Source organism: Martes martes (genome assembly GCF_963455335.1).
Source record: "Martes martes genome assembly, chromosome: 11".
NCBI classification, from domain to species: Eukaryota; Metazoa; Chordata; class Mammalia; order Carnivora; family Mustelidae; genus Martes; species Martes martes.
The window spans coordinates 107,496,594-107,523,973 of NC_137899.1; the positions used below are offsets into that span (position 1 = coordinate 107,496,594).

The following is a 27,380-nucleotide window of genomic DNA, read 5'->3' on the forward strand; positions in this document are numbered from 1 at the left end:
GCTACTCTTCTTTTCAATTCCTGGCAATCTTCTGAGTGTGGTTTATGTTTAAATTTCTCGGCTGTCGTAAGGATAAACATGTTTTCATATAACATGTGGACCATTTATTTACATCTCTGCCCCATTTCCTATTCGGTGCCGTGTTCTGACCCGGCGCAGCAGCTCTCCGCACTGCAGGAGCAGCTCTGGCCCACCGTGTTGCTAAGGGTCCTCCCAGTCCGGGGGTCTCTCTTTTCAATTGTGACATTAAGTCACACAACGTGCAAGACGTGAATGCGGCGTCTGAGGCAACCCTAGCTGTACCGTTCGTCGGCACTGAGCACACACACCACCAGCGCCGTCATCTCCAGAACCTTCTATCTTCCCAAGCTAAAACTCTGTCCCCGGTAGACATGAACTCCATCCCCCACCCCAGCCCCCGTGCCCACCGGTCTCTACGGATCTGATGGCTCCCGGGACCTCACAGAGATCAAATTCCAGAGCATATGCCCCGCCCCCTTCTCTTTACGATTTTTTCTTTATCGGAAAGAGAGGCAGAGAGAGCAAGCATGGGAGGGAGGAAAGCCGCGGCAGGCTCCCCACCGGGCACAGGGCCCCACACCGGGCTCGATCGCACGACCGAGATCACGGCCCGAGGCGAATCCAGGAGTCGAACGCCGAATGGCACCTCTGAGCACCTGCCGTTCCGTGACTGTTTAACTGCCCTGAGCACGATGCCCTCCAGGTTCACGCACGGCACCGCGGGTGTTGGAAATCCCTCCCTGCCGAGGCTGGCGGTATCCCACGGTCTGCATGGGCGCCTTCCTGCGACTCACCTGTCAGTGCACGTTCGTGTCACGTCTCCCTCCTGGCTGTCATATGCGACGCTGCTGTGGACACGGGTGCCGAGAGCCGCTTGGGTCCCGGCTTCCCAGGCCTCTGGGCACTGTTTCGAGGTTGCTGATGACGTGCTAATTCCGTGGACCCTCCCTAATTTTGTGGACCCTCCCCCTCCTTTCCTAGGCGGCTGTGCAGCCTTACGCTCCCGCCAACTCGGGGCGAGGGGTCAGATTCCGCCACATCCTCGCCAACACTTGCTGTTTTCGGTTTTTGTTTTACAGTAGCCGTCCTGACAGGTGTGAGCCAGCAAATACGTTTATCTTTTGACTTTCTTTATAAAGTATCTTGTTCCATGGAAACATTTTAATTTTAACTGTGATTTAAAAGTTCTGTTGGGCAGTTCGAGAACACGGAGACGCTTAAGAGGCTCATACGTTTCCATCTGTAACCCAAGCAAGGGAAGGGGAGTGGGAGGGGAAGAGAAGGAACCTGTGTCTGACCATGGAATGTTCTGGACTCCACATGGCGGCTCGCCCTGTGCATCCCGAGAAGCCGCTGGGCCACACCACACCTCCCTGCCCGGCCAGCTGTCAGGCTGAATGACACTGCAGTGAGCCAGACCCACAAGGCACACTGTCCCTGTCACTCTTTGTCTGCTACTCACAGCACAGGATTTTGAGAGACTGGAGGGCATCTGCTTTGCTGCTTCCTAGACCTTAACTGTATAGAAAAATGCCAAACATTGTCTCTCTCCAGAAATCAAAGCCCACACACTTGTATTCACATTTAAATGACTTTCTTGTTCCAAAGAACTATTACGTTGTACAGAACGCTAATGCGATTGCGTGCAGGGGAGGCAGCTGAGGCCAGGGAAGGAACCTCCGCAGTGGCCAGGACTTCCAGGCCCAGTTTTCGTCAAGCACGAAGGAGCAGGAAGGACCCCTAGTTGTTACTGTGCTGATGAAACACACACGTTTTCTCTGTAATCCAACTTCACTGCCGGCAGAGGGCATGTTTTTAAAACAGGATCATTTTTTAAAAGCCGCCTCCCAGCAGAAGCTACACAAGGTACGGTCACAAGCGGCCGGGGAGGGGAGGCCGAGGGACAGGCCTGCGCGTGCGGAGGAGCCAGCACTCACCCCGGGCCGGGAGGGCAGCCCGAGCTCCACATCCTGCCGGTACGGGTGTCCTAACAGACTGTCCCTCCGGCCCCGGTCCGCGTTTCCTCAGGCTGCACACAATGCTTCCCCAAAACCCACTGCCAAGATAAGACAGACGAGCAGCCACAAAACAGAGCAACCCAGAGCTGGGGCAGTTTGTCCTCAGGGCACGTGAGCCACCGGGGACACAGGCACGACTGTTCCCAGCCCCGAAGCTCCCGGTCCGGGACGGGGCCGCTGTCTCAGCAGGACGCGCCCAGCACCTGGGTTCTGACTCTCCGAGCCCCGTGGTGCCCGCGCTGCCCCCACAAGGGCCGGCGGAGCTGCAGCGCCCTCGGGCAGAAGGCGCCTCTCCCTCCCGGAGGGCCTCTGTGGAAGGAGCCCCGCCACGGACACCCCTGCTGGCGCAGGGCACTGGGGAGCAGCACGCCTGTGTCAGCATCACCCCTAACTCTGCCCACGGACCTGGGGAAACAGGTGGGTCCCTGCCCCGCAGGCCGGTCTCCCAGAGTGACCCGTGCCCCCTGCAGACCCGGCGCCCCGCGTGGGGCCTTTTCTTCAGGAGAAGCCACGCCGGGCGAGCCCCCCATGCTGGCACTGCGCCCTCCCTCCACCCTCCGCACCTGAGGGCCACTACCAGGGGCCAAAGCTGCCCCCGACCGGCTGCCCTCAAACAGAATGCCGGGTCTCTGCCGAGACGCAGCCCTCAGGAGCTGGGCAGCTGCGCCTGCCCCGTCCTGCCCTGCCCAGTGGGGCTGCTCCCTGCACCCTCGGCGCTGCCGGACGCCACCAGGCACCACGCGTCACCTCCTCAGCCCCACGAGAGAAGACGTGGGCAGGCTGAAGGACAAACGGTCGCCCGCCGAAGGAGCAAGAGCCCGTGGAGGGGGACAGTGGGTCCCGCCACGGTCAGGGCCGCGCGTCCAGCCCCAGGGTCAGAGAGCTGCCAAGAGTGGCTGTCTGTCCTGGGGCACGACGAGACAGAGACATGGACACAAAGCTGTGCATACGAACGACATGTCCCTCTACCGAGTTCTCACTCCCACCCCGGGGGGTTTCCTCCCCTCGACTGTCCACGGGGCGCTGGAGAGAGCGAGGCGCACCCAGCACATGGCGTCGGCCCAGGCAAGCCCAGCCCCACCGCGGGGTCGGCCGCACCGCACACTTACCATTGACGCAGGTCTCGGACGGTTTGCAGAGGCCATCCTCGAACAGACAGCCTGCGGAGGAAGACGAGAGAGAAAGGACTCAGTGCTATGAAGGACGGGGCAGCTCTCCATGGCCGCTGCACCCGCGGACTCCTGGGTGTCCCAGAAATGAGGCAGCCCCCCACCCCCCGCCAGGGTTTTGGGACGCGGCATCTTCGAGAGCAGCTGAACCTGCGAGCCTGGCTCGAGTCAGTGAGAGGACGGACATGTGTGTGGACTGGTTCCCCATTGGGGGACGCTCAAGTACGCCCTGTCCCTTCTGGCAGCGGGGCACGGCCATCTGCCCAAGGACACCCTCTGGAGCAGCGGAGGGAGCGTGGGGGTGAGCCATCCACGTGGACACCTCCCTAGCCCCACAGGGCTCTGTCCGCACCATCACTAACCCAGGACCTCTGGGTCCTTCTGTCACACATTGTGCCTAACACCCACGGCGCAAGCCCCAAAGTGGACAGACGGCCAAAGTGGACAGACGGCTTCTCCGCTCGTCAGGATAAGAAGCTGAGTAAGAACTCTCCGAGGCCCCAGCTCCCAAATGTGAGGGTCCACACCGCAGCAATCACATTCTCTTTGACTGGAAAAGTGACATCAAAACAGCTAATGGCTACAAGATATCGGTCATCAACATGTTCACCCTCATTCCGCAAAGCCTCGCCTCCTGTGGGGCAAAACGCCCTGCGAGTGTGCAGGGAGGCCCTGTGCCCCGACCTGGACCGGAACCTGGTGGACCTGACCCACGTGCTAAGCAGCAGCAGAAGACCTCCCGCGAGTGTACAGAGGTCCAGGGGGCAGCCGCTGGGTGCATGTTCTCCCTCCTGCAATGCGACCTCCGGGGTCTCCGGGTCAGACCTGCCACCGCGACCTCCGGGGTCACTGGTTCAGGAGGGAAGCCCCCGGGACGCCTGGGTGGCTCAGATGGGACGCCTGGGTGGCTCAGTTGGTTGGGCGGCTGCCTTCGGCTCAGGTCATGATCCCAGCGTCCTGGGATCGAGTCCCACATCGGGCTCCTTGCTCCGCAGGGAGCCTGCTTCTCCCTCTGCCACTCTGTCTGCCTGTGCTCATTCTCTCTCTCTCTCTCTCTGACAAATAAATAAATAAAATCTTTAAAAAAAAAAAAAAAAAAAGGAGGGCAGCCCCTCCAATGCCAGAGGAGCAGCTGCTGGGCTCGTCTCCGCCGGGGCGGGGAGAGCACATGGCCCTGTGAGCTGCGGGTGGAGGCTGATGGCCGCCTCAACCCTGCCCCTGCCAGCTACAGGAGCAGAAGGAAGTTCTAAATGTGGCGCTAGACCCATGTGACAGGCCTGTAAGCCCCAGGTGACCTGAGCTGGCATGTGACGGTGGGAACCAGACTATCAGCCGGCGCTGTGCAAAGTCCAAGAAAGCTGTCACCTGGACACGTGCGCCCGGGCTGTCTCCTGCCATCTCCACCAAGTGCGTATCTACCTTGAGGCACGCCAGCCAGTGACGGCCCGCACTCGCGGTGACCAGCTAATCACTGGGGCCAGCAGCAAGCGAGGCACCAGGAGTAACGTCTATCCTCAGACTCCCCACCCACACCCCAGTGGGCAGAGCCACAACCAGAGTCATGTGAGTGCGAAGCAGGTGTCAGGAAGGACACTCCAGTCCTCATAGCTGCCTCTGGGAGGCGCTTCCTACCCCAATGCCACCTTCCTGCGAGGGACCTACACGGGCTGCGTAACTCAGAAAACATAAGGCGGCCGGCTGGCTGGCTCGGACAGCGGGGCACACGACTCTGGGTCTCACACGCTCGGGCCCCACATTAGGCTTGGGGTTCACTTAAAAAATACACACACACACAGCTAAGTTAGATAATAGGAGCCTTCCTTCCCTGCCGTGCCCCGCTAACTTCCACGGGAGCCCTCGCAGGACAACCTAAACAAGTGACCCCTGCCCACATCCCCACCGACCGCACATGCTCTGCTGTCCGTGGTACTGACGGGCTCTGTCCCGGCTTGTCCGCGCCTTAGAAAGAGCTGCTGTGCCTTAGTCCCGCGGGCCCCAGGTCCGGCGTCCAGCACAGCCTCCCGCAATGGATCCCGACAGCCAGTGGCGAGTCTTTATCAACGCGGCTCCAGTACAGAGTTTACCGAACAGTGACGGCCAGCAAAGCCACTGACCAGGCTCCCCTAGCGTACAGCACGGAGGGCTATGAAAACCTGAGGTTCTGGGAATTACATTAAATTATACCCTTCCAGGTGCTGCATTAGCAAAGAAGTAGAAGGTGAGATATATTTTTAAAAGTCATCTTCATTTTCTCTTGCTACAACAAAAGCACTTTATTTAAAAAAAAAGTTTTTTACAGACATGGGTGCTTGAAAAGATTCTTATTTAACTGTACAGAAATGAAAAGAACAAATAAACAACATCAGCGTCAAAAACCTCTGAACAGTGACACACTGACAAAACAGAAGGGCCTCAAAACTGAAGGAGAACCCAAAAGCCCTGCTCTTCTCCATAAGAGGGTTCTCCTCCCGCATCCTTGCTCTTCTCGGGCAAGAATGGTGGAACAGCCCTGCGTCTTAGCGTCCATCCGGAGTGCGGACGCGGCGGCCTGGCTCTGCCTCCTGGCGGGTGCACAGCCTTGCCCAAGACCCCCTCTGACTCTGTCCTCTCATCTGCGAGTGGGGTCACCTCCCCGCACTCAGCAGTTGTGGGGATGAACTGCCCGGCGGGGCCTGGCATGCCGTCTCGCCATTACATCTCTCAGCAACACCGTGCCGCAGGCACAGACCCACACAACCATGAATTCCCAACCCCCACTGCAGCGCTCCCCAACATTTCTATCAGATCAAAAGCAAAAATGTGCTTCCTCAGACGGGGTATCCAGGCAGGGACAGAAAACCATTTCCACATCAAGAACTGCTTCTTTTGGAATTAGACCTGAATGGCAGGGGAGTGTTTAAAAAGCCTCAGCCCAGGGGCTGGGATGCCTCCAGGCTGCACGTTCAGGAGCACGGACGAGCCCCCAAACCGGAGCTCAGACACCGGACGAGCCCCCAAACTGGAGCTCAGACACCGGACGAGCCCCCAAACTGGAGCTCAGACACTGGACGAACCCCCAAACCAGAGCTCAGACACCCCTCATATCAGCAACTGGTGCCACAGGGCACGACACCTTATTTCCTTACCCCAAGATCCCGGGTTAAAGCTGTGATCCTGATTTCAAAGACAAAAGGGCAAAAGGGAGGAGGAAGAGAAGAAGGGAGGGAGGAAGAGAGGGAACCAGAAGGGGACGGGGAAGACAGCACCGGCTGCCCTCCCAGAGCATCTGGAGGTTTGCGCTTTCCCAGCAGGAGGGCTTCTCCCCATCATGTTCATCCAATGGAACAGAAACCCCACCCACAGCAGTGACCCCTGCTCTCCCAGGGCAGAAACCGCAGTGCAGGACCCTGGTCATCCGCTAGAGGAAGAAGACAGCCTCTCGGCCCTGGGAGCACACGGGGGTCTGGGACCCGGCAGTCACGACTGGTGTGTGCTACTCAGGGCACAAGGGCCACGCGGCAGCAGCCCAGGAGCGACCGAGCGTCAAGCGCACAGCAAACGCTCCTCAGTCTGTTGGCTCCAGGCTCCACCGTTGCTGGGTCTCCTTAATTTCTCCTCCTGCTGTTTGATTGTTAATGTCTAGAAAAGCTACCAACTGATTTCGTTTCTGAAGACTTACTGAATTCACTTATGAGTTCTAGTGGTTTCTCAGAGGAATCTTTGGTTTTCTATACATAGTATCACATCATCTGCAAATGCAGGAAGTTCTACTCCTTCCTCACTGATCCGGGTGCCTTTTGTGTCTTCCTGATGTCCGATGGCTGAGGCCAGGGGCTCCAGTCGTGCGTTGAATAAAAGTGGGGAGAGTGGACCTCCTCATCTTGTTCCTGACCGTAGGGGGAAAGTTCTCAGTTTTCCCCACTGAGGCTGAGGTTGGCTCTGGGTTTGGCCTGTGTGATGCTGAGGTGTGTTCCCTCTGGACCTGCTTCATTGAGGGATTATACCAGGAATAGATGTTGTACTTTGTCCAGTGCTTTTTTACACTGATTTTACATTTACATTTAAAATGGTCATATGATTTTGATCCTTTTTCTTACTGACGGGAAGTATGTTGACTGTTTGGCAAGCATTGGAACCGCCCCTGCAACCCAGAACCAGAGCCCGCCAGGTCATGGTGAATGATGCTGTTACTGTACTGCTAGATCGGGTTTGCTAATATTTTGTTGAGGATTTTTGCATTTATGTTTGTCAGACGTACTGGCCTATAGTGTTCTTTTTTGTGGTGTCTTTATCTGGTTTTGGTATGAGGGTAATGCTGGCTTCATAAAATGATTCTGGAAGTTCTCCTTCCTCTTGTAGTTTTGGAATCATTTAAGAAGAACAGGTATTACCTCTTCTTTAATTGTTCGACAGAATTCGCCTGTGAGGCCATCTGGTCTTGGACTTTTATTTTTGGGGAGATTTTAATTACTGATTCAATTTCATTGCTGGTAATTGGTCTGTCCAAATTTTTTATGTCTCCTGCTTCAGTTTTGGTAGATTATATGATTCTGGGGATCTACCCGTTTCTTCTAGGTTGTGCGGTTTGTTGGCGTGTAGTTTTTCCAATATTCTCCTACAAGCCTTCGTGCCTCTGTGATGTCCATTGCTACTTCTCCTCTCTCATTTCTGATCCTGAGTCCTCACTCATTTATTTACTTATCTGAGTAACTTACTTATCTGGCTAGAGGTTTATCAATTTTCAGAGAACCAGCTCCTGGTTTCGTTGATCTGTTCCATTGTTTTTTGGTTTCTATTCCATTTATTTCTGCTCTACTCTTTGTTCTTTCCCTCCCTCTGCTGGTCTTGGACTTGGGCTGTGTCAGACCCAGCATTTGCCAGAGATGCGGTAGCACCAAACTGTGGCACTTCCCCTGTGTGGTCCCTGAGAAGAGTCAGACCAGCTGTCTGCCCCCAGCCCAGCCCTGAGGCCACAGTCAGACCCGTGTGTGTGGTCGTCCGAGGGGGGCGGGACTCACTCTGGAGCAGTGCTGGCCCCCAGTGGGTCTGCCCACGTGCTACCAGGCTTCTGACCACTGTGGACAGGCTCCGGGGGAGAGTGCCCTCCAGGGGCAGGCCAACAGGAGAATGCAGGGGCAGGGCATGGGGTACAGTGAGGTCTGCACCTGTCTGCTGAGGGGAGGAAGTCTGCCACCACCTGAGAAAACTCCTGCCCCGGCCAGGATGGAGGGAGCACTCTGACAGGAGCGTGTGGGAGTGGGGCTCACCGGCAGCCAGCTGAGTGGAGAGTGTCAGTGCTGTACTGGTTCCCGCTGGTGTCTGTGTCATCTAGGCTGGGGGCTGGGGAGAGGAAACCAGCTCTTTGGTTCTTGGAGAAGTTTCCTGAAGACCCCCGCCCTCCACACATGCTTGGAGACTGGTGAGTAAATCTCCCTCCCACAGGCCCCGGGGGTCTCGCAAACTGTCGCTTCTGTGTCGCATCTCAGCAGGGCTGTTTGTGGGGGTCTTAGGTATGGGAACCCCACTTCCTCCAGCCCTCCCTGCTCCCCCAGAGTGCAGCCTGCTCATCTTCAAAGTTCCAGGTGTGGAATGTCCAGCCTGATTTTCAAAGCCAAATGTTATGGGGATTTGTCCTTCTCGTGTGGGCGCCCAGGCCTGGAGGCCTGGTGTCGAGTGCCTGTTCTCCCCTCTCGGTGCCCACAGTGTCTCTCCCTTCCACGCACAGTCCCATGGGTCCATCTGGCTCCCAACCTCAACACCATCCTTCCTACCCCCTTCAGTGTGGCCTCTTCTCTGGGAAGTGAAAGTATGTTCTTCCAGTCACTTTCTGGGTTGGTTACACTGAGTGGGTATTACTTAGTCGTATGCGGGGACAGGGTGAGCCTAGGGCCCTCCAACTCCATCATCTTCCCTGGGAGTCCCACGTAAGTATTTCATCAGAGAGTAAGACGGACTGGTGTTAGGAAGAGTCTGAGGTGATTCAAACATGACCTTTTTTGTAGTCTTTCACTTGTTACGTATCAGTGCCATGTGCTTATGCATCTCATCATACATCGTAGATGAAGGTTAAATGACAGAACCAAGGAAAGGGATTTAAAATTGTGTCATAGTAAAAGTCACCTCAGCAATCAGCAACCCACCTGGCAATGATATCCTGTAGGACACACGCCCTAGTGTGTTGATGTGATTCAGAAAAGGTGGAGGGTCAGACACATCTGAAAAACATGTGAGTTGAAATTTAACAGGATTTTCCTCTGCAGGACTTCTCAGAACCTTCAGTGCTGCAAAAGGTCGTTCTCTCTTCTAAGAAAGGGGAGCCTTCTACACTGTTGGTGGGAACGCAAGCTGGTGCAGCCATTCTGGAAAGCAGCATGGAGGTTCCTCAAAAGGTTGAAAATAGAGCTTTCCTATGACCCAGCAACCACACTACTGGATATTTACCCTAAAGATACAAACGTAGTGATCCGAAGGGACACGTGCACCCAAATGTTTATAGCAGCAATGTCCACAACAGCCAAACTATGGAAAGAACCTAGATGTCCATCAACAGATGAATGGATCAAGAAGATGTGGTATATATACAATGGAATACTATGCAGCCATCCAAAGAAATGAAATCTTGCCATTTGCGACGACGTGGATGGAACTAGAGGGTATTATGCTGAGTGAAATAAGTCAGTCAGAGAAAGACAATTTTCATATGATCTTGCTGATATGAGGAAGTTGAGGAGACAGGATCATAGAGGAAGGGAGGGAAAAATGAAACAAGATGAACCCAGAGAGGGAGACAAACCATAGGAGACTCTTAGTCTCAGGAAACAAACTGAGGGTTGCTGGGGGGAGGGTGGGGGGCATGGGGTGGCTGGGGGATGGACACTGGGTAGGGTATGTGCTGTGGTCAGTGCCATGAATTGTGTAAGACGGATGAATCACAGACCTGTACCCTTGAAACAAATAATACATTGTACGTTAATTTAAAATAATAATAAATAAATAAAAGAAGGTCCTACAGGTGATGTTTGCCAACCTACTTGAAAAGCAACCCTTCACCACACGGTACCCAGTGGGACAGAGGAAACTAGACCACAGAATCACAGTAAAGATGTAGAAGTCATCCTGCCTCAGGGGTTTTCAGACTCGAGCACCAGAGGACTTGTTAAACACGGCTACTGGGCCCACTCCTGGTTTATGACTTAGTAGACACAGGGTAGGGCCTGAGACTCTTCAATTCTAATAAGTTTCTGGGAATGCTGGACCCCATTCCCAGCACTGCTAGTTAGAAGTAAAACATTGGTATCCCTGTTGCTAACCCCAAACAATCCAAAGTCAAGGTTTTGTTCTTTCAAGTCCTCTCACATCCCAGGTCTAGGAGGCAGGAGTCCTGGAAGAGATCAGATTTGCTTAAAACTGTTGGGTTTCCCCTCTACCTCCAGCAGGAGCACACCAGCTTCTCTTGGTTTGTGGGACACGGCACAGCTATGAGCTCTGGAGAGATGCCCAAAGAGAAGGTTCTGTGGCTGAAGGAGCTACACCTGCCTCCCAAAGGGACCCCATCTGTGGTCAGCCACCCACCAGCGGGATGCACCAGCGCAGCGAAACATCACTCATGACCAAGGAGGCAACTCATGTTGGGGTAGCTCTAAAGATTTTAAGGTTTTAGTCCACTGAACAGAAGTTTCTCTCTTAGAAGCTCCCATCACAGACCCTTACATTACTTGGCATTTCGCAGAGCAAAACTTCTCCCTCTTGAAATGAGGCAACAAACCGCCCCACAAAATGATGAGCCCACGTGATCGCTCAGGGAATGCCTACTCCAGCGCCGCTCCCAGCTCCCACAGGACAGACTTTCGAACGTTCAGACTTGCTCTTAGCCTCAAATGCACGCAGCTCTTTCCCACGATATGGTTTCAGACCACTCTGCCCATCTAACCTCCCTGCTCTCAACACCGCCGGGCTCTTGCGGATCCGCGCTTAGATGGGAGGCACATGGCAGAATTAAACAGAGTGAGGAGGGGCATGGCCACCTGCGTGACAGACATTCTTCTCCCTTGTCCAGACTCTCCCCTCCTACCACGGGAGCCGGAGTCCATCGCGCTGCCTTGAGGTCAGAGAGAGGACTCAAGTCTAGCCAACTCTGGCATGCAAACCACGGCCTTACGTTCTTGTAAATGAAGAGTTCCTGACACAGCCCACCCACCTGCTCACGTCTTGTGCACAGTGGCTTCTGTCTTGCCACCGCAGAGCTCCGGAGTTGGGACAGAGAGGAGGAGCCTGAAGAACACTGACTATTTACAGAAAAACGCAGCTGCCCGGCTTGATAGGAGGAGCGCAGTTGCTCACAGGCCCAAGAGGGGGTTGGAAACTGGGCTTGGAGAAATGGGCAGGATCTAAAATAAGATCCCACCAGAAAAGGGCCACGACTACCGCAGCCCCAGGGCACAGCTGCCTTTGGTGGTTCTGCAGCCACAGCCGCCAGGTCCACCACGCTCCTGAGTCCGTCCTTGCTGCTCTGGCTCAGAGTGTCAGCGGAGCGTGAGACTGGCCTCGCCCACAGCACGGGGCTCCAGGGGCAGCCATGCACCCCAAACCTGCGCTTCACCACTGACGAGTGCTGAGCCTTTCCAGGGCCCCATCACACCGCGGGCTCTGACTTCACAGGAGAACACAAGCTGTTTTCTTCTCAGATCACAGCGGAGCCTCCTCCCACAGCCTGGACCGTCCTGGACCACTGCCATCACCAACCTCCCAACCCCAAGATCCGGACTCTGCCCTCGTTCTCTTGCAGGCGCACATTCCTGCTTGACCCACTTCTAGCCTGCGTGTTCCTGGAGTCCCGGCTGTGCCGCCCGTGCGCATTTAACAACCAGATCTTCCCGTCTGCATCTGAGTCGTGGCTCCCTCCCTGCAGGGTGCTGGAGAGCAGCACGGCTGGCCGAGAGCGGGGCAAAAACAGGGAGAAAGGAAGTCCGGAGAGGAGGGGCGGGCCGCAGGACAGGACTCGCTGCCCCCCACCGCGTCAGCCTTTTCCTAAACGAAAGCGTCCCTTCCCTGCCCTCCTCTGAAGAGGAGCAAACAGGGCACCGGGGTGATAAGAAAACAGACGTGACGGCCCCGAACCCCAAAACCCACCCTGAAGCGCTGGCAGAGCTCTTGCTCAGAAACAGAAGGTGCACGAGGCCAGTCACGTGGCCGTGGACAAAGCACGTGTTCTCTCTGCACCTGTTTACTTGAAGTAAAACTATGGTTGGGGATTTCTCACATCATAAAAGCCTAGAAAATTAAGAAAATGCAGAAAATCACACGAAGAAAATAACACCCGTTACCTCCTCATCCAAAGCTAACGTCCCTATTTTCAGTCATCTTGGTTTTCAGTCACTTTCCCTGCATTGTAAACAATTCCAGACCTGGCGTTTCTCCCCGTCGGAGATTTCAATCACTACAAAATAATTAATTTTACAAACGCCCATCAATATTTAACCTTACATGGTTTCCAATCTTCCCCCCTTAGAAATCGTGCTACACTCAGCAATCCTGGGTGTTGGGCCTCAGAGAGATCTCTGATTTCGTCCCAGGATAAATCCTTACAAAGAGAGCTCCAGGGGCACCGGGCCGGCTCTGTGGGTACAACACGTGACTCCTGACCTCAGGGTTGTGGGTTCGAGCCACACACTGGGGGTAGAGGTTACTTAAAAATAAAATCTAAAAAAAAAAAGACTCCAGATTTTTTCAGGTGTTCTGTGTTAAGATTTTAGGAAGGTGCTTACAAATTGCCTCTCACCAACATGCGTGTGCCTCGGAACCTCAGCTGCTGGATCTGTGAAAGGGTTAACTATCGCCCCTCCTTACGTCATAGGGACGCTGGGAGAACCCAGAGACATAGCAGGGGTTGAATCATCTTACAAAAGGAGGCATGCAGGAGGACCGTTAGTCTCACGTCCCTCTGGGACACTGCCCTCCTCTTCTGTCCCCCCTACATCACGGGGGCATGAATCTGAAACGTCAGCAGTCAAAAAATGTAAATAATAGAAAATAAGCTCCAAAGGCAGTCCTGGCAGAATGAAGGCCACGTTCTGGGGTCTAAACCCAACTTAACGCACATCCTGAACTGCCGAGACAGGTTGAAGGCTTGGCCCTGTGCAGTGCAGAATTCTCTCTGCTGACCCGTTCCTAACGTTCTCTGGCTAACGTGATGCCTGTCGATCTGCAAGGGACACCGCGGGGATGTCCCAGTCGTCCTGCCTGCTGCAGAAGCTGTGCCGGTCTCATGAGGCAGCAACAAGCATCAGGAGGTAAAGCCCAGGAGAGCAGACGCGCACTCTCCCCCCGAGAGCACGTCTTCCTGCACCTGCCTCTGCTTGGATGATGTCGCTGCCAAGCTGGGCAGTGAGTTGAGGAAAGGAAGAGCCAGAGAACAGACTGGAAAGGGAGGGAGAAGTGGGGACAGCAGGGGGTGCCCCCAGCGACCCTGAAACTCTCCCCAGCCTCCGGGCCTTGGTGATTTCACCTATAAATGTGGACAAACAACAGCAGGCTCCGGGGTCCTCAGGGACATAAGGGTGGAGCTGAATGACACTGGCACACGGTGGCATCCAAAAGCAGCAGCTCCAACTGTCCCGTGTGTCCTAAGCTACCTCGGGTGCAACGGGTGCGTCCCCACACGCGGGGACGAGGGGCCGGGCCGGGCCTGCAGACGGCCAGCAGGGTTAGAGACGGGCTGTTAGGAGAGGTCCCTCAACAGGCGCATGCATAGAGAAGATGTGGTTCATATACACAACGGGATGTCGCTCAGCCATGAGAAAGGGTGACACCCGCCGTTTACACCGACATGGACGGGACTGGAGGGGTTTATGCCGAGAGAAGTCGGGCATAGGAAGACAGTTACACGGTTTCACTCAGGTGCGGAACATCAGAAACGGAACAGACAATCCTAGGGCAAGGGAGGGCAAACCGAAGGGGAAGACGCCAGAGAGGGAGTCGGACCATGAGAGACTCTGGACTCTAGGAAACAAACTGAGGGTTGCGGGGGGCTGGGGTCACTCGGGACGGGCATGAAGGAGGACACCTGATGTGATGGGCATCGGGCGTTACACAGAGCTGATACGTTACTGAACGCTACATCTGAAACTAATGATGCACTATAAGCTGGAGAATTGAATTTAAATTTAAAAAAAGAAAAAGAAAGAAAGGAACTCTGAGGTCAACACCGACCGGAAGAAAGACACGGCCGTTGGGTCCCTGACCCAGGTCCGCGCCCCTTCGCCGCGGTTCCTGGGTCCGACGGCAGCACTCCGTCCCGCGTGCTGCTCCCCTCTCCTACTCTGGAGCTCCGTGGGAGCCGGACACCCTGCAACAGCTCACCCCGTACGTGACAAGCAGGACAGGACGGCCCGAGGATGGCAATGAGGACAACGGCCGCAGCGGGCGCTGAGAAGGGCCTGCTTCCCGACCAGCTTCCGGACACGCCGCCTGACAGCCTCGCGGGCCCGCAGGCCCCACCAGGTGACCTGCTTCGGCACCACAACAGGTGGACTGGGGGAATGCCAGGTCCGGGCCCAGGCCACAGAAGGCCTGCGCACTCTCAGAAGCCCCTCTTCCCGCCATCGCCAGGGGAAGGACACGGCTGCTCCGGCCTGCGGGTGCCGGGAGGAAGAGGGGAGACTCGTGGGCAGACACAAAGCGGCTGAGACCCCAAGGAAGTGACGAAGGGCTGTGCGTCAAGTCGCGGGAGCTGTGTGCGGCTCACTGACGGACACGGGCCTCCCACCGTCACGGGCGGGCGGAGCAGGAAACGCGAGTGTATCTGGCTGAGGGACGCCACAAGCGGCCTGGAAGGAGGAGGCATGGAGAGGCCGGGAGAAGAGGGTGGACGAGCCCTGGAGAGGGACAGGCGCCCCAAGGAGACCCCACGTGGCAGACGGCACTCTATGGGGAAAAGGTTGGGCGTGGGGGGGGCTCAGGGCCCTCCAGGCGACCCCACAATGGGCAGAAGCAAGCAGCCCGAGGAGGCCAGGCCGCAGCACCTTCCCCAGGCTCTGGAGGAGGGTGAGGCGAAGAGCCTCCTCGTCCTCCGAGAAGACTCGGCGGGGGCGCGGCGGGGACGCGGGCCGGGCGGAAGGAGGCGCAGAGGACGAGAGGACTGTCTGGGCCACAAGGAAGGAGGAAGACGTTGGGGTCAAGGTGACGGCGGGGTTCCGACTCGGCAAGAGGACGACGCACGCGGTGGAGGGAAGGAGGAGAGCCCAGAGGAGGAGGCAGTGAGGCCTGGCTCCGTTCGGTGGGGGGCGAAGGACCAGGCCACGGAGGAGGAGACACCGAGGACACGGGGAAAGCGTGAGCCCCAGGAGAGGTGGGACGAGGGTGGGAACCGCAGAGGCCAGAACTGGGGCAGGGGTGGGCGTGGACGAAGGGTGGGGGGGAGCAGGGAGCCAGGAGACAGGAGAGCGAGTGACTGTCAGAACCAGGCGGTCCCAAGCACCTCCCACTGCGGAAGCCGAGGGCAAATGGCCAAGAGACGGCCTCTCCTCCCGGGAGCTCGCCAGGGCTGATCATCGGGATCTGTGGGAAAGCCTGCAGCTGTCACGACCTTCCCGTCCCAGTGGCTCGATCCTGGGGTGCAGGCGCACGGACCCCTCCGCCAGGCACGGAAACAGGACTGAGCCACGTGCGTGTCCCGACTCTCCATGGGAACCTGCACACCCCCGGAGGCACGACCACAAGGCCCGGAGTCGGTTCTGCGATTCACTTCAGGCTCGCGGGGAACGTCACATCCAAGCCCGTTTCCCCTTTCTATCGACCAGAGTTAAAACCGCGAGGCAGGGCCAGCATTCGGTGCGGCCGCAGAGGGCGGGACCACGCCCGCACGCCCGCGGGGACGTCCACACTCCAGACTTACCTCCCCTTTGCCAGCCTCCACAGGTCCATCCACGTCTGTATCATGGGTCGTGCGGGCAACACCCTCCGGGAAGAGGGGACACTCCAGCCTGTACCCAGCAGGCGGCAAAGACACTGTGATGAGCCCCTGCCTTGGTCTGGGGGTGGCAGGCTGACCCTACGCAGCAGAGCCCCGAAGGCGGCACGCCAGCAGAGGCGTCCACAGGCTTGCCCGGGAGAAACCCGGGTGACATGCCCCGCTCTTGGCTCCATGCCTGGGGGTGCTCTGGACAATTATGTGCACCTTAAATTGGACTTCCACTCGCAAGCATTTACTCACAGTCCTTTACAGACAAACACGATGAAATACAGTATTTCATTTCCCAGATATCCCCACGGAGAGAATACTTAGATTAGCAACAACCTACTGACAATACCTCGATTTCCCAAATTTCAAGAACATGCTGGTAAACTTGCCTTGTTTTGCGCGTGCTGGGGACACATCTCTGGGCCTGGTTCTCTGAGGGAACACGTGATGTATTTTCAGTTTTCTAACTCTGCGTTTTTAGCTTTTCCTCGAGGGTTTCCTGCAGCCCGATGACAAAGAACGACGCCCGGGATGCTCTGAGGGAATTTTGTTTCACTTCCTCAGCCCACGGCAGGCGCTCAGCGGAGTGTGTGCATGTGTAAGCTAATAAATTCTCAAACTCTCACCCCATAAAAGCCTTATTTACCTGAAGCTCCCTCCCTCCTTCCTTCTCTCTCTCTCTCTCTCTCTCTCCGAGTCTCACAAATTCAGGAAAAGGCTGTACTACCTTTTGCAAGATTCCAGGAAAAGGGTTCTTCCCATCCTTACCATGCGTTCGAACCGGCACCAGCCCACCCAGGTGCTTCTTGTTTCGTTCTGAGATAGTAAAACATCTCGCAGGCACCAGAAATTCTACCACTTGATGACAAATACTAGAACCCCGGAATGAAAGAGAAAGAAACACAGTCTCTAAACAATGAAGGAGAAGAGACAGAAGGAGAAAGAGAGTTTGAGCAGCTCAGATGTGAGAATAAAGCACGGTCAGGACACAAGCACACGCTGACGGAATGGGACAGGATTCTCTCCAGAGACCATTACTCAGTGAGAAAGGAGACACGGGACGCGCCTGTGAGCAGATCCGTGGAGACGATGAGAAGAACCAAGACACGGCGGTGGCCTCACGGCGCCCCCCGCCACGAGCCTTCCCGTCCTGTGCGTGAGGCCGCACGTGGTCTGCAAAGACTCTCACCTGAGTGACACGACGGCAACTAACGGGCCATTTTCCATTTATTTTTCTCAAGTCAAGAGGGTGAACAGTCGGCCAGGCCTCGGGGCCGGCAGACACGCCGGGTCAATTTTTCATCTGGTACGGAGGACTCTGTATCCTCTCCTCTCCGGAGCCGTCCAGCAGGACCCTCTCCCCAGCGGCCTCTCGCCCTTCCCCTCCGTCCCACCAAACTGAGAGGCAGCACCTCCCACGAGGGCCACCCCCGTCCTGCAGCCTGGCGCAGGCCTCACGTGAGCAGCATGGCCTGGGGGTCCCAGCTAAGCGACGGGCAGCGGTCACATACTGGGACGCGAGCACACAGAGATCAGTTTATGCAGCAGGTGGGAGGTGAGCGAGAGCGCACCCGGCCCAGAAGGGCTCTGTCCCTCCGGCTCCTCTAAACCAGGCCCGCCCTGCCGCCACAGAACAGGACGCCATCTGAGCAGGCCCGGGGTCAGCGCCCCTCAGACATACCTCAACCCAGGCCTCGAGTAAGAAAGAGAGAACCTTGCACAGGCAAGTCAGACGCACGCACTGTCCCCACAAAGCCCGTGGATAACACTCACGGCGTCCGGGTCGGCGTGGGTGTCCGCAGGCCCCGAGGACCCGCACAGACACGACGGGCAGCGGCGCGTTCCTCGGGCCCCGGGCAGAGCAGGGCTGTCACCGCAGCATTGGACGTGAGTCGTTCTTAAATGAAGACCGAAGTGAAAGAAACCGGTCAGAAAACCGGAAAGGGCAGAAACATACAAAAAGGTCACTGTTTGCTAAGGGTCCCGGGAGAGGGGAGGGAGGGAAGCGCGAGTCCTCCCAGGCAGGGGACGTCTCGGTGCCTGCGGTGCTGGAGTCGGCTGAGACCCGGCGAGGGTCACGGCACAAAGACGAACCCTAGTGAGTGCAAACTGAGCGACAGGATCAACAGGGAGGCCGACAGCGAGGGGGACGACGAAGCCCCCCAGCTGCACTGGGAACCCGCCAGCGGAGAGCTCGGACCAGGCTGCTGACTCCGCCACTGTGAACCCGCAAAGAAGCCCGGGCTCCAGGGGACGAGGCTGCTTCCCAAGGGCCGCACGCTGGCAATCCCGCCGCCGCTGGCTTCTCCCGCGTCCTAAAATCCAACCAGGTGGTCGGCGGGAGCCAGGGTCCTCGCTGTGGGAGCAGAGGCAGAATCAAGGGGAGGAGACCGGGACGGTCCCGTGGCGGCGAAGGGGAGGAGACCAGGACGGTCCCGCGGCGGCGGGCTGCAAGGGAAGCTCACCCCCAGCCTGACAGAGGCGCTGCCAGTCCCAGACGGAAATGCCGGAAGCGTGTGCATGTTCCCAAGGACCTCAGTGCTCGGTCAGCTAAGATGCTCTGGAACCAGTGACCCCGGAGAGCAGTGAGCACCAAGCACTCGGCTTCCAACACCACGGCAAAGAAAAGCAATAAGGCTCCTGGGAGAAACCGCAGACTCCAAGACGGGACACCGGGAGAGCCCACGGGACAGGGAGTGCCAGGACGGGACACTGGGAGAGCCCACGGGACAGGGAGTGCCAGGACGGGACACCGGGAGAGCCCACGGGACAGGGAGTGCCAGGACGGGAAGAAGTGTGGAAAAGAGAGACCCACAGTGATGGGAGCGGAGACACACAAACCAGCTGCAACAGCGCCCGATAACCCCAGCTGGGACATGTGAGCAAAAGAAGGCAGTATTGGGTGATAACCCAGAACATAAAAGAAATGATCGAGTAAACGGAGAAAAGAGATAAATCTGGGCAGAAGAATTTCAAACTACGTAGAACCGCCCCCTCGAGGAGAAGCAGCATCATCCCCTCTCCCTCCCCGCAGACGGTGCGCAGGAAGCTCCTTCCCAAGGCTACAGTGTGGGGAGGAGGGACAGGGTGACGGCACAGGGGCAGCTGTGGCCACCACCCCGCGGCCAGGAGGTCAAGGTCGGCGCCCACACTGTGGAGTCAGGTTAGCAGCACGTCACCTCCATGCGATGTGGTGAGAAGAGTAGTTGCTTCTGCGGTCTTCCCCGCTAAAGCCCAAAACCCCCGTCTACTCATGAGAAAATGATCGGACAAATGCAAATTGTGGGACATTTTGCAAAGTCCCTGACCAGCGTTCTTCAGGCCAGAAGGTTACGAAAAACAAGGAAAATCTGAGAAGTGTCATGATGAAGACGACCCTAAGGAAACATGACGGCACACGGAGTCCTACTCGGGCTCCTGGGGCAGGAAAGGACGCTAAGTCAGAACTAAGGAAATGTGAACGAAGTACAGAATTTAACTCACGGCATGTATCGATACTGGTTCGTTAATTATAACGAATAAGCTGTGCCAAAGTAAGATCTTGATAAGAAGGGAAACGAGGTGTGGGGTATCAGGAATTCCTTATACGGGCTTCACCATTCGTTTTTGTAAATCTTGAACTGTTCTTGGAAAGGTCCCGTGGTGGGGCGCCTGGGGGGCTCGGCGGGTTAAAGCCTCTGCCTTCGGCTCAGGTCATGATCCCGGGGTCCTGGGATCGAGCCCGCATCGGGCTCTCTGCTCCACAGGGACCCTGCTTCCCCCCTCTCTCTTCCTGCCTCTCTGCCTACTTGTGATCTCTGTCAACTAAATAAGTAAATAAAATCTTTTTTAAAAAAAAAGAAAGAAAGAAAGTTCTGAGGGAGGGAGGTGGGGGGAGGGGCTGAACAGATGGTGGTGTCCAGGCACTTGTTAGGACGAGGACTGGTATTACACGAAAGTGCTGAATCAACAAATTCTACTCCTGAAACTAATACCACATTGTATGTTAACTAACTAGAATTTAGATAAATTTGAAACCAAAAAAAGTTGTTTAAAAAAATAAATATATTCACATATATAGTGTGGACACACAACATAATTTATGAAACTATCAAAAATGCTGCGTGTTATAGAAGCTATCTATAAATATTTAAGGTGTAAAAAGCAAAATTTACCAGTGGCCGTCTAGGTTGGGCTGTGGGGATATATTAGCATTTTGGTTTTTTTCTTTGCTTACCTGTGTTTTAAATTTTCCTCAAAGAAGTTTACCGGATTTGAAATAGGAAAAATTCTACACGTCGTCGTTCCTGGATTTATGAAAGTCCTAATAAAAGAGTTTCAGGAACCAGCGCTGACTCCCCCTGAGCCAGGAGGGCACGCTCGTGGCCGGCCACCCGCTCTGCCATGGGCCCAGGAAGGCCAGAAAGGTCGGCTCGCCCCGCGCACCCGCACCCCGCGCGGCCACAGCTCCACCCCGCGGCGCAGACGCCGGCATCCGAAGCCAGAAGCATGTCAACGCCCTCTGCCCTCCCGGCCCAGCTGCGAGGATGGCCGGGCAGGCCCTCACCGCCCCCCGGGCTCGCTGTCGTCACCGCCGGCTCGCGACCCTGTCCGGGTGGGCTTTGGCTGACAGCCCCGGCGGGGAGGAGGACGCGCTCGGAGTACGCGGGGCGGCGGGGCGGCGGGGCGCAGCCGGAGCCCACCTGGGCCACCCCAACCCCCCGCGGGTGCGGCCCACGGACAGAGCGGGCTCGGCGGCACCGGCTCCGGGCCTCCCTGAGGGACGGGACCCATTCCCACTGCGGGGCACACGGGGCTCCCGCCGCCCCCAGCCCCATCAGGAGCCGGAACCGCGTCTGCGGCCCCAGAGCCTGACAGGGGGAGGGAAGGGAGGACGAGCCGGTGTCCTCTCCAGACGTGCCGGTGCCCGCACGCAGCTGCCGTTTCCTTGCATGTGCTTCTCCCTCACATAAAATTATTGAAATAATTTGAAAATATTTATGAGAAGAGAACATAAGACAACAAATCTGCCCTATCTGTTTACTTAAAAAGAAAATTAAAAGTTTCTGTAGAATTTCAAGGTGTAAAAGATACACCATTCTAAAAATTTACCTTCAAAATACACTTTTTTTAAGATTGTATTTTTATTATTTATCTGACAGAGAGAGATCACAAGTAGGCAGAGAAGTAGGTGGAGAGAGGGGGAAGCAGGCTCCCTGCCGAGCAGAGAGCCCGACGCGGGACTCGATTCCAGAACCCTGGGATCATGACCCGAGCCGAAGGCAGAGGCTTAACCCACTGAGCCACCCAGGCACCCTTCAAAACCTACACTTTCTTAAAAATAAATAAAAAGAAAAGAGCAGAAAAATACCCCACGAACATACCGTTCAAGGTTGGCTTCTCCCAAGAAACTACCCCTCCCCCTGCCTGGGCTGCTCCTGTGCGTGTGGTCTGGGGACCCGTCCGGACCTGCTCGCTTTCGCCGCGGAGTCTCCGTCGGAGCAGAGGGGCCCCGGCGCGCCGGATCGCACTTGACTCCAGCATCTGTCAGAGCAGCTTCGCCAGTGTGAGGGGTACAGGAGCAGTAGGGCTGCCCAGGAAAAGTGGAAACCACAGAGCGTCTCGGAGGGGTGAGTGGGTGCGGGGAGAAGGGCGATTCGGACTTTGCAGGGAAGCATTAGCCCCTGCTGGCACTCTCCCTGCCGGGGAATCAGGGCTCATCGGGGGACGGCCTGACACCAGAAAGAACCACTTCGCACTCGACTCCACTGCTGTCGGCCACCCCCCCCCCCACCGTCCCCACGCCCGGGCCCCCGGCTATCTTCCATCCTCAGCGTTCCAGACCGCTCGGCGCAACGTCTGACACCTCCCCTCTCCCCCACTCACTCCTCAACCCCTTTTCTCCTGCCTTTGTTCACGCACACGCCACTGGGCACCGACCAGACCTGTCCTGCTGATGCTCTCCTGCTCGTACGTTATCTTCTCTCCCCCGCACAGCCCTCATCTGTGATGACCCCTAAACGCATTTCCAACTCGTTCAAAAGTCCCGCCGGACGGAGCGAGTGCGTCCCCAGCAGTCCACGCTGCCCACCCCGCCCACGGCCACAGCTCTGCCCGTGTCCGCGGCTCCTCTGAAAGCCTGTCTTCGGCCTCACGTCCGTCCCTGCGCTCACCGGCTCTGCCTGCACGGCCTCCGAACCAGTCCTGGGCTTTACCCTGTCCACTTCCCTGCCAGCTGTTCTCTCTGGGGCCACAGAAACGTTCTCCAACATGAAACGAACGGCCTCCCGTGCAGAGAGCCCTCGGGAGCCCCACCAGGCCCTTCTGGAAACACCACAGGACCCTTCCGTTTGACGCCGATACCACCGCCCACTCCCACCTCCTTCCCTAGCCTGCCCCGCTCTCCAGCGGGCGCAGCTGCCTCCCCCCGCTTGGGCACACAGAATTCCCAGGCTCTGCCGCGCTCTCCGCCCAGCTGGACCCCAGTCCTGCGTGCAAGATGTCCCCACCCTCTCCTAGCTCCCAAACACAGCCACTCCCGTGTCCACACGACCCGGCTCTCCCCGCTGCGCCTGCCCACGCAGGCATCACACCGCACCGTGACAACGGGGTGAGGCTGCTCCTCCGTCGGTTCAGAAGACTCCCAAGGGCCAGGAGGCCCCCGGCACGGGGCACGGCACACAGCAAGGGCCGGGAGGAAGTCCGTGCTGTGGGAACAGACGTGGCAACCAGAGGGTGATGGGTGGGTACCACACACGTGCCCTCCGGAAGGGCCTGGCCAGCAGCCCTCCGGCCTGTATTTAAGACTTCCAGTGGCAAAGGGACACCTTTGCTTGGTGGTAGCTGGTTCGAAGTTTAAAGGCTCCGATTCCTGGGACGTTTGCCCTCCTTGACCTTGGAGCTCTTGTAATTCAGTTTTCAGAAACAACAGCTCTTCCCTCTGAGGCCCGATGGTCTCTGAGCTCGTGAAGGCGTCTCTCTCCCCACCGTCTGGCTCCCCTCCCGGGACCCTCACCCACTATCCCCTGCCAGGTTCTCCCAGAAGCACGGCTTCCGTACTTCCCAGCACCTCACTGTCCTCGGTGACCCCCATAAAAGCAAGTCCCCGAACTGGCCATCTCCCCCGAAGGTGGCCTACACACCCACCAGCAGCGTGACCTGGACAAGCGGCCCATAGACATTGCCCAACAGGACCCGACAAACCCTGCCGGCACCTCCCCTTTGGGCCGATACACACACACTCACCCAGCTTTTCGCGTAACGTCCATTAATTCTACCTGCCTGTCTCCTTGATTTGTGCTGCGCAGTCTCCACGGTCGTGGAGAAAACAGAGCAGGCGGCAACACCGGCTTCGCAGAACACAGCCGCACACAGCAGAGTCCAGACGACAACCCTCCACTTACCTGCCTCCGATCACCAGGTCCCAGCCCCTCCTTTTCCCGGGTATCTCTTCAACGCTCCCTTCTCTCTGCCTCCCCCCAACCGTCTCCCGTCTCGTCATTGCTCTGACTCCCGACTCCGCTCACTGCCCACTCAGCGGCTGGAGTCATCTTTATAAAATGCAGACATCGGGGTGTCTGGGGGCTCAGCTAATTAAGCCTCTGCCTTCAGCTCAGGTCATGACCTTACGGTCCTGGGATCGAGTCCCACGTTAGGCTCTCTGCTCAGCGGGGAGCCTGCTTCCCCCTCTCTCTCTGCACCCCCCCCCGTTCATGCTCTAATAAATAATCCTTAAAAAAATAAATAAAATGTAAACAGGATTGTATCTTCTCAAGCTGGATACTGTCAGTGGGTTCTGGTCACCCCGAGGAGAGAGTCAGGAGCTGGCCTCACGGACAATGACTCCAGGCCGAGCTGGACAGGCCTGGGGCCGGCTCCCACCTCGGCTTTCGCTCACCACTGCACTGTGCTACGCACTGTCTTTGTGTTATGCTGGTGACTTTGAGGGTCTTAGACGGACCGGTCCCTCAACTGGTCTGCATGATTCTGAAACTTAGTTCTAAACGTATTCAAGAATCCAGTGGCCACACAGGGTCCCCAAAGGAGAAGAGGGGCTCCTTCCCCAAGGCTACCGATGTGTTTCCCCATAAACATGAGGACCTCCTCCTGGTCCCAGCGGCCACGTGTGGAAGTCACTTGCCCGAGGAGAAGACACCCACAGGCCTCCTCTTGCCGGTCCCGTGCAAGGCCAGGGCGGTAGTGACCCTCAGACTAAGCCACCTGCCGTTCCCCGTCTTCCAACTCTGCTTCCCATTAGACTGCATCCAGCTCCGCACCGGCATCCCGGCCCCTCTGCCGGACACGCAAGTCCCCCGCCGGCATCCCGGCCCCTCCGCCGGACACGCAAGTCCCAGGCAAAACATGAGATTGGGAAGGCACCGCAGTGGGATGAACTTCCCGGAGGCCGCATGGGACGGACCTGGGCTGTCCCCAGCTCCACACGGACACCTCTTCTTACAAAACAGCGCAGCCAAGAAGGGAGCACATTTCCAGCGGTGTAGCTGACCCTTCCCCTGTCCCACCAAGGGGACACGATGTACAGAGGTCAAAGGGCTCCAGCCCCGTAAGGAAAGTGCAGTCTGGGCATTAGACAAGACCCAGCCAGCCCTTCAGAGAACAGGGTGAGACAGAGGGCAGCCAGGAGGAAGCGTGGGTCAAATTATCATGAAACGTCTTTGAAGAACCTAACAATCTACTCCTTCACAAAACGTATTGTTTACGTCAGATCAGGTGGACTTTCTCTCCATCGGCGTTACTGGTGCAATTTAAAATAGTTGGTGCCCGTGCTCCCGGCGGGGGACTGCAGAGCCGTCCCTCCCGGACGCCTGCCACAGCCCCTCCCCTTCAGCCAGAGGCTCCCGCAGGCGGAAGTCACCGGCGCCGGCCGAAGGGGCAGGGCCCTGCCCAGAGCAGCGCTTCCAGTCCTGACTCTCCACCGCCCCAAACCGAGCACAGCCCCTCATCGTTCCGGGTGACCGGGAGAACACAGAGCAGCACTGATGGTTTTTTTTCAAAAAGCTATAGCTCCTTATTTTAAAAAATGTGTAACTGGGGCGCCTGGGTGGCTCCGTGGGTTAAGCAGCCGCCTTCGGCTCAGGTCATGATCTTGGGGTCCTGGGATCGAGCCCCGCCTTGGGGTCCCTGCTCGGCGGGGAGCTGCTTCTCCTGCTGACCTCTCTCCTCTCATGCTCTCTCTCTCTCTCTCAAATAAATAAATAAAATAAAATAAAAAATGTGTAAGCAACAGAAACAAAAAGACAAAGAAGCAGAGCATGGCCCGTTGTCAGAAACTCCCGTTCCCTTCCTCAGCCACCAGCCGGCCAGGTCCCGCCGGGCTCCCGCCGGGGTGAGGCGGTGTGAGGAGGCTGCAGAGGAACGGACGAGACTGTCCGTGGAGAAGTGGAGCCGGCAGCTGCCACACGGGTCCACGACGACAGCAAAGACTTCACCGAGCTTGACAGAGAGGGAGCGTCCGACCACGCTCCTCTCGTCCCTCCCAGAACGGAAGGCCGGTGTCCCAGCTGGGACCCGATCCCACGGACTCACTCCGTGGGCTCCACTCGGAGCCACCGATGCCGCCGCCGTGGGGGGCGGCTGGCGCCCAGCCCCCCGGACTCTCGGTTCTGACCCTCTCGGTTCCTTACAACTCCGTGAACCAAAGGAGTCGCTCGCCATCTGGACTCCTCACTTCCCGCCTGTAAACGGTACGGAGCTCCTGACGTCACAGCCAGTTACAAAATCCCACGGGTTTCGACTCTCTCAACCCCAGGCGAAACCCGCCCCCACAGCCCAGCACGTGGGAGTCTGCATACGAGCGAAGTGTCAGCATCGGGGGAAGATTCTCCGGGGCCAGAGCACGAACCCCCCCGCCGGCTCCGCACCTTCCAACCGGAGGCCACAGGTTCCGTCCTCCTGCGGACGGCCAGAGGCTCCGGGGCCGCCAAGCACGGGCTGGGCTTCAAGTCCCGGTGCAGGTTTCGGCGACACGCGAGCCGTGCACACGGAGCTCTTGCCACACGCGTCACGGGCGCCCCTCTGCGAGGGCAACCGCAGGCTTCTCTCTCACGGTGGTGCTACGTCCCGCTGGAATCGACCACGCTGCTGGACTCGACCACACTGCCCTCAGGAGAAACGGACTAACATTTGCCCCTATTTCCTTCAAAGAGGGAATACAAAAATTTGCCTCGTTTGTTCCTAAAGCAGGTTTCTGCTGCGCATCTGCTCTGACCTAAGCACTGTACGAGGGTCCCGGGGAAGAAGACAGGCAGGGCCCGCACCCTGGAAAGCACAGATTCTTTAGTGAATTCTTGGGAATTCACTAAATCCACTGTGGTTGTGACCAACAAAAACAAAAACATGCCTGATGCCATGACCACTACACTAACGATAAATAAGGTCCAACTGTCTTGCCCAAAGGGTCCTGAGAACACACCCGGACCCATCCCGTGGTTGGGTGACTTTTCCAAGACCCCACCGTTGGGGGCTGAGGCAGATACGGAACCAGGCCCTGCTTCTAGCCGGCCAACTCACTTCTGCTCAACGGTTTTTCCTCTCCACTTCTGAATCTAACACTGAAACCTATCCGTACCCAGCAAAATACCAAAGCAATAACGTCCCCAAATCAACCTGCAGACAATTGTCAAGAAGATCTTGATGGGCAACGGCTTAGAAAAGGCGGCCCGCAGCAGAGGCCCGTGCTGTCTGGGAGGGCGCGTGTGCCCCGCCGCACCTGGATGGAGCTTCCTCCCGCTGGTCCCCGGCCCCAACAGCACGTTGACGAGCTGGGCCGAGCCAGGGGTGATGCAACTGTGGACGAGAACCGCACAGACTGAGTGGTGTCTGTGAGGGAGCAGGCCCTGGCAAATTGGCCAGGGGCTCGGGCCCAACAGAGCCCCCAGCAGGTTAGCTCTGTCTGCAGAATCCAGTGTCCCTCCCGGTTTATCACGCACATGTGCACGTTCCTCGTCTGTGACACGCGCGTCCCTCAAGACCTTCCTCGGAAAGACAGCAGTGGGTAGGGAGACTAAGAGAGCCGAGACGCTGCTGAGTGGGAGTGAATGACAGGTTCCCCTCGAATGTGCTGTGTTTGAGATGATCATGAAAACCACCAATATCCGAGGACTTAGATGAGAGGACAAGACGACCCTCGGATTTGGGACTTTCCAGTGTCTGACAAGCTGGAGGACGAGGCCTCAGGAGAGTGAGACGAGAATGAGGGTCAATGTGTGCGTCGAGGGGGTCAGGAGGCAGCATCGC

At 57.1% G+C, this 27,380-nt stretch overlaps 1 protein-coding gene across 1 annotated transcript in view; it reads right to left on the minus strand.

The window, feature by feature from the left end:
* Positions 1–27,380, minus strand: part of PTPRN2 (protein tyrosine phosphatase receptor type N2) — a gene marked incomplete at both ends in the record, with an annotated part of 716,654 nt that overhangs the window by 644,413 nt on the left and 44,861 nt on the right. The window contains one exon of the mRNA XM_080818767.1: positions 3,149–3,199. Coding sequence (XP_080674893.1) covers positions 3,149–3,199 — 51 coding nt within the window. The remainder of the gene's footprint in view (positions 1–3,148; positions 3,200–27,380) is intronic.